The sequence below is a fragment of the Echinops telfairi genome, unplaced genomic scaffold (genome assembly GCF_000313985.2).
Source record: "Echinops telfairi isolate 266 unplaced genomic scaffold, ASM31398v2 ScPeMD7_70;HRSCAF=299, whole genome shotgun sequence".
NCBI classification, from domain to species: Eukaryota; Metazoa; Chordata; class Mammalia; order Afrosoricida; family Tenrecidae; genus Echinops; species Echinops telfairi.
Genome location: NW_022103968.1, coordinates 10740945 through 10750872, shown reverse-complemented (window position 1 = coordinate 10750872; position 9928 = coordinate 10740945). Strand labels below are relative to the sequence as shown.

The following is a 9928-nucleotide window of genomic DNA, read 5'->3' as shown; positions in this document are numbered from 1 at the left end:
TGCAGGGTTGCTATGAGTTGGAATCGACTTGAGGGCAGGGATTTTGCAGCCCAAGACCACCAAGCTCCTTTAATGTCATATACCAAACCCAAACTCACAGGGACCCTATAGGACCTCATGGAGCCGCCCCATTGAGTTTCTGAAACTGTAAATCTTTTTTTTTTTTTTAAATCATTTTATTAGGGGCTCATACAACTCTCTTTTTTTTTTTTGGCTCATACAACTCTTATCACAATCCATACATACATCAATTGTGTAACGCACATTTGTACATTCATTGCCCTCATCATTCTCAAAACATTTCCTCTCCACTTAAGCCCCTGACATTAGGTTCTCATTTTTCCCCTCCCTCCCCGCTTTCCCTTCCCTCATGAGCCCTTGATAATTTATAAATTGTCATCTTGTCATATCTTGCCCTGTCCTGAAACTGTAAATCTTTACAGGAATAGACAGCTTCGTTTCTTTCCCCAAGGAGCACCTGGGTGGGTTCAAATCGCTGACTTTATGGTTAGCTTAATGAGTAATCCACCACAGCTTCTTCCTAATGTCACACTAGATTCTAAAAAACGTACTTTGGATAGGTGGATGAATGATTGAATGACTAACTCTCCATTCCTCTATCCTCAGGAGGTCTTAGTTTCCAAGAACCAAATAACCTGTTCTGACCCGGCCCGAAAGTAGGAGGTAGTGAGGAAAACCTTGAGGAGACGGAGAAAGGAATAGGTTAGGGCGATCTGGATTCGACAAACTAAGGAAGGTTGTGGATGCCGAGGGAGATTTCCGAGGCTGGTGGACTTCAGTCTCAACGGCCGTGGAGAGGCCGAGGGGAAGTCCCGGCAGGCTCGGCCACGGGCGGATCCGGAGAAAGGGCCTCGTGCGTGGGTTCATATGGAGGTGTGGCCTAGAGAAGGGGTGGGGCGTGGAGGGTGGGGCCTGCGGCGATAGGGGAACCGTAGGAAGGACAGAGCCTATGGCGAGGCCAGAGCTGGAAGAGGGGCGGGGCCTGAGACAGGAAACCGGGAGTAGGGGGGGCGGGGCCCAGCAAGGAGGCGGGCCGAGGCCTGTGGCGGGAAGTCGGCAGAAAAGGGCAAGGCCCGGCAGATACGAGGGGAGGGGCCTGAAACAGGAAGCTGGGGGGAGGGTGGGGCCTGGCAGGGAGAGGCGGGGCTTGCGACAGGAAGTCCGGAGTAGGGGCGGGCGTGCGGCGGGGCGCGGCGGAGACGAGGAGGCAGGACCTGCAGCGGGACGCTGGGAGCAGCGCGGGGCAGCGGAAGATGGCAGCGGCTGAGGCGGCGGACACTCAGCTGATGCTCGGAGTCGGGCTAATCGGTGAGGACGCAGGCGCCCTGCCCTGCAGGCTCGAACCCCAGCTCAGCCTCCGGCCCCGTTGGCTGCCGTCCCGGCGCTGCCCGCGGGGGGAGGGCGCGGCCTTCCAGTGGAGCCGGAGCCGGGGTCTCGGGGCCTCCGCTGGGCCGACCGCCGCCTCCGCGCGTGGGGCTCCCCGCGTGAAGGGTCCCACGATAGAGCGCTCCTCGTGTGCCGGGTTGTCAGACAGGGCGGTGCGTCACGGTGGCTGGAGACGCTGGCGGCTTCGGGGGCTCGTGCGCAAGTAGGGGGCTCCCAGGTTCCAAGCCGCAGCGGGGTGTGGGCCGGAGGTCAGTAGAACCATAGTGGGGCGCGGGAACCACGCGTGTGACTGCTGGCTGGGCTCAGATCATGTGATCCAGCGGTTCCAGGCATGGAGTTAACTCTGGGCGTTGTGCAGGGGATTACCTCCCTTAACACAGCTCCAGGTGGGTGTAGGGAATGCTTGAGAGCCACTTTACAGTACAAGGGGAGCCCCTGGGTGCCAAAAGTGCTCGGCCATCTCCCAGGGCAGTGGTAGAGGTTGGGACGCTTGCAGTCTGGCCCTAAAGCCCAGCTCTACCAAGAGAACTGAGTTATGTGACTGAGTCTAACCACACTTGGTAGGGTGGGGGGACATTTGAAGGCGTCATGAATGGGGAAGTACGTTGGGATCTTTGGGGAACCTACGCTGTGTGCCTGACACCCAAGGGCAGATGTTTCAAGAAGCCATTCCTCGAAAGGTGACAGCTAGCACCAAGTACTTGAAAATGAACATCTGTCCGTTTCCCCACCGGGTCTCTACATTCTCATGAACACTCGCTATGCCCCCAGTGTGAAAAGAACCTTGCTTAGGAAGCCCACACCTAGAAAATGGTGCTGGTGTTTTTCAGTGCCTCAATGGAGAACTTTTATCTGCGGATGGCTTTCTGCATTCATTTTTAATGATTTTTAAACTGCTTCAAGGCAAAACCCAAGGACACAGACATCTTAGTCCTTATTAGACCCATTAACAACCTGCCCTAAGCAGGGGACATAGCCTTCCTTGCTGAAAGCAAACCATTCTTGAAGCACTTACTAAGACAAAGCAAAGGCTACAGCCATCAATTTGGCTTACATACAACAAAAATCCTTACACCCTGAGGGCAATGAATGTACAAATGTGCTTTACGCAATTGATGTATGTGCCCCTAATAAAATGATTTTGAAAAATAATTTAAAAAAAGAAATCCTCACACCTGGACCAAGTCACGCCATAAGAATGCAGGAAAGATTGTCATTGCCAAGGGTCTCAGTTTACTGATATCCGCAGCCCAGGCCCCTAAGAAGCAAAAGTCAAGAAATCAAAGGAAGTGTTGCATTGGGTAAATCTGTTGCAAAAGACCTCTTTAAAATATTTTTTAAAACAAGATGTCACTTTGGGGACTTAGGGACACCTCAAAGGAATGCAAGACTTTAAAAAAAATATTTTATTGGAGACTCTTATAGCTCTTATCACGATCCATGTATTAATTGTATCAAGCATATTTACCCATATGTTGCCATCATTATTTTCTAAACATTACTTTCTGTTTAAGCCCTGGGTATCAGCTCATTTTTCCATCCTTCCCCCCACCACCCTCGTGACCCACTGATAAATTATTATTTTCATATCTTATACCAACTGCTGGTTCCCTTCCCCCACAGTTTCATTGCAGTCGATTCCCCTTTCTTCCCCTCCACTCCCCACCTTCCCCCTACCCTCTTGGTATCACTACTACCATTTCTTACTTGAAGGGTTTATCTGACCTGGATTCCCTGTGTCATGAGTTCTTATCTGTACCTGTGTGCATGCTCTGGTCTAGCCAGCAGTGAAAGGCAGGACTGGGGTCATGATAGTGGAGGGTGAGGAAGCCTCAAGGAACCAGAGGAATATTGTGTGTTTTGTTGGTGTTATGCTGCACCCTGGTAGACTCATCCCTTCCTTGTGATCCTTCTGTGAGGGTCACATAGTCGACAGATGGGTTTTGGGTCTCTACTCAAATGCCCCTCGTTCTCAATAATATGTTTTTTGTTTGTTTGGGGTCTTTTGATAAGGCAAGATTTTGTCTTAAGTATTTTGGATATATCAAAAAGGACCAATCCCTGGAGAAGGACATCTTGCTTGGTAAAGTAGGGGGTCAGTGCCAAAGGGTAGACCTTCAATGAGATGGATGGACACAGTGGTGGCAACAATGGGCTCAAACATAATAATTGTGAGCATGGCACCAGACCAGGCAGCATTCTCTCCTAGTGTACCACCAGTCACTCTGAGCCAGGATCCACACAGGAGCTTCTGTCAGAAATATACCCTGCCCTGACATAGTCCTGCATGAAAACTAAGTTTTACTGACTTCATCTGGAAATAGCAAAATAAAACTTTAAAAAGGGTGGCTTTTGGTCGTATTTTTATATTTTTCAATTTTTCATGTTGACATGAAATACAAAATGTAGATACCACTGCTACTGGGGGATTTGATCAAAACAAGCGGGGAGAGGTCTTATGAAACAGGGTGTTGATATTTGCTGGGCCGAGTGATGGAGATTAACAGGAGTTAATTTTATCCATTTCTTGTATACTTTTCTTATTCCATAATAAAAACAAATTTTCGATCTGTGTATCAAACACTGGGTTCCTACTGTGCATGTACGTGCAGTAACTGTTTAAGCAAGTTTAATGGCTTTTAACATGGAGATTTTATTACTCATACATTGTTCCCTTGTTGCTATTAAGGTGTTGACTTCTACAATAAACTATATAAAGCATGAATGAGAAGTTTTGTTATTTCAAAATTAGAAATGTCAACATTTATACAGTCAGCATGTCACGTGATTTGAGATTTCACCATTTCCTCATCTCTAATTTTTAAAACCTAAGCCCTCTCCATGAATTGGTTAAGAATGCTTCCAGTTTAATAAGAACAAAGTCCTTAGAGGCTTGTGAGAGTTTGTGGGGAGGCCCCTGGAACCTCTCAGGCGCAAGTGTCATTCGCATTGTGTAAAAGCTTTCTCCTCGAGTGCCCTCATTTGGCCAGTGGTGGCAGGTGGGTGTTTGGGGTTTCGCCTGTTTGGGTTGCTTTTTGAAGTGGGGGTGTCACCACTGATTCCACAGACTCCTCTGAGTAACCCCTGCACTCACTCCCTCGCTGCTGTTTGGCATTCTCACAGTGACCGTCTTTCCACCGTAGAAAAGGACACAAATGGAGAAGTTCTGTGGGTGTGGTGTTACCCTTCCACGACAGCCACGCTCAGGGCCCTGCTGCTGAGGAAGTGCTGCCTCGTGGCTGACAACAGCCTGCTCCACCCCTTCGTCTTTGGCCAGTACCGAAGGACATGGTTTTATATCACAACAGTGGAAGTTCCAGATTCTTCAGTCTTGAAAAAGGTATGACTGCTTAAAAGTGAAGGGGGAAGAAAACCAACCAAGTGATTAAAGATCGTTTAAAAAAAATTATTAATTGGGAGTTAATACATATATCATTCCATAGTTCAATCATGTCAAGCAGAATTGTACAATTGCTACCACAATCAGTTTGATAAAGGTTGTAGTAATAAGCTTTTGACCTTAATTATGATAAACTTGAAAAACAGCAAATATTCCATCCATTGGGAATGTTCTGTCTCATAGTTCATGTTCATTTATTCTGTAGATGTTTGTTGGCATCTGCCCTAACCCTATGAGCCCTGGTGGTGTAATGGGTTATGCATTGAGCTGCCAACCGTAAGGTCAGCAGTTTGAAACCACCAACTGCTCTATTCTTGTAAAGATTTCCAGTCTCATTAGCACACAGGGCAGGTCTATACTGTCACATTGGGTTGCTATGGTCGGAATTGACTCAATGGCGGGGGGTTTTCGTTACTCTAAGCCAGACTCGTGAGCAACCCAGCAGTGGGATCTCTGTCCCGAGTCAGGCTATGCGCCGCTAGGGCCGAAACCTCGAAGTCATTTCAAAACCACGACGAATTAAGATTATTTTCCCATAATGAGAAATGATTTTAAAAGATATACTTATTGTTGGCATAGGAAAGAACACCCCACCCCCAATAAGGATATGTTGAAGCTAGAAAGGAAAATTAAAGAAATCATGGGTTGAGTGGACTTTGGGTGAGGATATGAATAGTATCAACATGACAAGTAGAAAACCATTAAGTGACCATTATGGATGTACCTTATCCCAATCCACCAAGTTGTCCTCAAAAGTGACCGGACCTCTGGTACTCTCCTGGTGGGGAGTTATTGTCCCCTTTAAGGGCTAGTGTCATAACCAGTAGTGGAACTGAAGCAAGTCCAAGACACTGGACACAATTTAGGGAACCGCGTTTTAAAGGGCAGGAAGACAACGATTGAGAAACAGTTTTAGGCCAAAATAGACTTAGGATTAGGAAACGTACCCCGCAAAAGTACTTTTCATAAATTCTGAGTATGGATCATTTAAGTCTTGCTACATCTCTCCAGTGCATCGTCCCATGTATTACATCTCAAACTGCCAAACTAGCAAATTTGGTTTTAAGATTTAGAGAGACTTCCTACATTTTAAAATGTGATTATTGATTTAAAGAAAAAGATTTTGAATTGCTTTTCCTTTTGTAAAGTTTGGGATTTTGTTCCATCTATGGGCTTATGAGGTATATGATTATCAGGAATGTATATCTGTAGTCACAGAGCTCTATAATTAAGTGAAGTTTATTCTAGCAGTGCCCTTGAAACATCACTTTGTAGAGAAGGGACCCTTTCAGGAACCGTCTGGTTTCTTTTGAGATGTATTTTGTTTTTGTTTTTTATGTCATTAATGCAAAAAGATTTGCTAAATTGGTAGATTGGATTTTAACCATCCTGGTTTTCTGCTTTGAGGAGGTTGGGGCCATTAAGTAAAAGCTCACATTGTGACATGAGATTGAGAAATATTTTTGTGAGGTTTTATTTTTAGCAAGGGATGTCTTTTGGGGGGGTGGGTACAACTCATTTTAAGTATTGAATTCTTGTGTAGGAAATGTGTGTGTGTGTGAGAGAGAGAGTTTCAAAAAGTTGGTAGGCAAATTCCTGTATCTTCTCATCACACAAACTTTTTGAAGTCTCCTTGTTCAGGCATGCCCATAGAAAGATAGAACGGATGCAAATGGGGCCTTTCGTACTGCAGTTTGACCTTCTTTTAAAGTTGGCATGTCTTATACAACAGGCTTGTTAGAATGTGGTATTAAGAAATGAATTCTATTGAAGTGTCTTTTTAAAAAGTGTACTTTTGTTTGTTTGTTTCTTTTGGACAGGTGACTCATTTTTCTATTGTTCTGACCGCCAAAGATTTTAACCCAGAGAAATATGCCGCCTTCACTAGGATATTGTGTAGGTCTGTATAAAAACTGTATTAAATGCTAATGTGCACAAATGAAGAGCTCACTAAATAGTTACCCCACAGATTCAGCTTTGTCTCCCTGGCTTATTCTCCAGGGACTATTAAAAGACTGTGTGGTACAGAGGGGCCTTCCCTTCTGCTTTGATAACACTGTTGCCCTGGCTTGGGGAAATGGTCTGGGGAAGGGACAAGGCCGTCATCTGCATGGCTCTTGTAGTTCCTAGGTAGTCTAAGTTACTCGCCACTTTGGGTCTGTTATGTCTGCCTACGTTCAGGGCAGACCATCCCTTAGCAGTTTGGGTTAAATTGAATGTCCGTGCACTGGGTAAAATGGTAACCTGGTTCCTATGTGTCATGACCCATGTGTGGGAATCCTTCGAGGGGAGAGGTCTTGAGCATTCTGAACAGTGCTTACACACAGGAAACCATCAACTGGAGCAAGGAGGCGGGTGGGAAGTTTGCGTTACTTGGTTAATTGTGATTCAGGCAGACCCTTAGTTTCGTTCCAGCCCGTGAAAAAAAAAATCTATATTAAAAAGAAAAAAAAATGTTCTAAAATGTACTGAATACACTTCTTGGCACGGTAAGTTGACCTAATGAACTTAATGAAGTCTTTTTTTTCCCTATCTGTTGTGGGTGCTGACCCTGTAATTAGAGATGTTTGCAGCTTTAGGGTTTCAGAAGTACTGTTTTCGCTAGATAGAATTGTAATTCTAGATGCAGGCACTCTCCTAAGCAGCTGTTTTCTTAAGTGAGGTGGGCACGGGTAGGTGTGTTTTGGACTGTATGCTCAGTGAGCAGTTGCTGTGTTGGGTGTTTGCATGCGCGCCCCCTCACGTACAGACACACACATAACCCCGGGTCAGAATACCTCCTTCTCAGTTAGATTGTGTTTGGAAATGAGGTTGTCCTGTTTTTGCAGCGAATGAGGGCAAGAAAGACTTCTTGCTGTCAGGAGATAAATTGCAGGCATACGATGTAATGTCTAAAGCCATCTAAGCAATTGTCTTCTGCATCGCTGACACAAGTGGACATCATTGTTGCTGGTAGAGAAGCTATCGAAGCTGTGAACTAAGCACAGTGCGGAGGTGCTTTTGAACCAACACGGCTCCCAGTGGATGCGATGGGTCAGGGTTAGGTGGTTCAGGAGGCAGCAACACCGTCATTCAAAGGCATCCGTTCTTCCGGCTTCCTTATTCGTTGTCCAGCTTCCGTGATGCATGGGAGGCACTGTGAGATATGTCAGGGCTTGGCTGACCAGCACACCTTACTCCTCAGAGTGACAGCTTTGCTTTTCAACCAGCGGTTCTCAACCTGTGGGTCATGACCCCTTTCGGGGTCGAAAGGCCCTTTCACCGGGGTCGCCCAATTCATAACAGTAGCAAAATGGCAGTGATGAAGTAACAACGAAAATAATTGTATGGTTTGGAGGGTCCCCACAACATGAGGAACTGTATTAAAGGGTCATGGCAGGAAGAAGGTGGAGAACTGCTGCTGTAAACACTTTGAAGAGGTCTGTGTAGCAGACTGGCCCCATGCAGGATGTCATTTGCTCTCTCGAGTCCAGCTTCCATGCATGTGGATTGTGGCTGGAAGTAAAATGACACCCTGGACAACCCCGGTCTTCTCTGCAGTCCCCCGGATGTTGCTCCTTGGTCCTGTTGTGAGGAGGCACACGGGCTTCCGTGTTGGGCTGGTAAGGAGAAGGTTAGCAGTTTGAAGCCACCAGCCGTTCCTTGGGCGAAAGACGCTTTCTAGTCCCGTAAAGATTTCTTTTTTAATTAGTTTATTCTTAACAACTTCAGAGACACATAATTCACCTACCATACGTTTCGAGAGTTGAATCAGATTCACAACCGTCACGACAGTCAATTCCAGGACATGTCTTCTTCCTTGTGCTTACTGGTTGTTGTTAGCTCCCCATTTCCTGCCAGCCTCCCCTATCATGTTCCTGTGAATCTAGAGCCGGTTGTCTCTCGGAAACCCCAGGGGCAGTTGTACTTTGTTCTGTAGGAACACTGGGAGTTGGAATAGACTAGATAGCAGCCAGGTTGGTTGGAGTTTTTTTGTTGAGGGCTATCTTTAGTGAAGGCTGGAGTCATTGATGTCCTTGTCACTTTCAGCAAGCAAGGTTCTGTCATATGCATATGACAGATTGTTAATAAATCTTTCTCCAATCATGAGTTCTTCATATCTGGCACTTGGACTATTGCTCAGCATCCAGATTGACTAAGTATGGTGAAAAACACACCCATAACACACTCGGTACTCCTTGCCATCAAGTAGATGCCGACGACTCCTAGTGACCCTACTGGACAGGGTAGAACTCCCCCTGTGAGTTTCCAAGACTCTTAACTCTTCAGGGGAGTGAAAAACCCCATCTTTCTAGCTGGTGGTTTCAAGCCACTGACCTTACAGTTAGCAGCCCAATGCATGGTCACTGTGCCACCAGGGCTCCTAACTTTAACACACTCTGCTCCTGCTGTTAAACCTCTAAATATTCCATTATTCTGTTTGAACAACTGCCTCTTGACCTTATGTAGATCAGCCTTTGAATTATGGTGTTGGTGAAGAATATAGACTATACAAATTAGAAGAAGTACAGCCAGAATGCTTTTTGGAAATGAGAGGGCAAGACTTGATCCCTAGTGCTTTGAACATGTTATCTGGAGTGACCGATCCCTTGAGAAAGACATCCTGCTTGGCAAAGTGGAGGGTCAGCGACAAAGAGGAAGACCTTCAATGAGATAGAGTAACACAGTGGCTGCAACAAAGGGCTCAAAGATGGGGACACTTGTGAGGATGGCACGGGACCTGTATGTCGGGGAGCTGTGAGCTTGCAGCCCACGTGACAGCACTCCAGAATAGCAACAGAAGGCAAGGTTGGGGGGTGGGGTGGGGTGGCCCCACTTCCTGCCTTGGGGAGAGCCCGAGGGCTGCACAGTTGCTGGAGTGTTGTGGTGCTGTAGCCTCGGTTTACGTCTCAGTGTCCTGGCACTGCCGCAGTCCACATTCTCCTCTCAGTGTCTGCACGGTGCGTCTGGATTCTTCTCCTTTCAGATCTGGGCACTGTAACATTCGGAGTTTTCCTCTCCCATTGCAGTGCAAGGGAAACGAAGCCATATCGCTGTTGTCATCTCCTTTGCCTCGAACCCTTCCTGCTCTCTCATGCTTACCCTCGTGTGCACACCCCCTTGTGGTTAGCCCCCCCCCCC

General features: G+C 46.6%; 1 protein-coding gene across 2 annotated transcripts in view; it reads left to right on the top strand.

Moving 5' to 3' along the window:
• Positions 1–1251: 1251 nt before the first annotated feature.
• DENND10 (DENN domain containing 10) overlaps positions 1252–9928 on the top strand; it is a 21428-nt gene continuing 12751 nt past the window's right edge. The window contains exons 1-3 of one of the 2 annotated variants that reach the window (XM_013004158.3): positions 1252–1329; positions 4551–4747; positions 6628–6707. In XM_013004158.3, coding sequence (XP_012859612.1) covers positions 1275–1329; positions 4551–4747; positions 6628–6707 — 332 coding nt within the window. In that variant the 5' untranslated portion in view covers positions 1252–1274. Of the gene's footprint in view, positions 1330–4550; positions 4748–6627; positions 6708–9928 lie in introns of those variants that run through there. The other variant, XM_045291258.1, reaches the window with a different exon arrangement.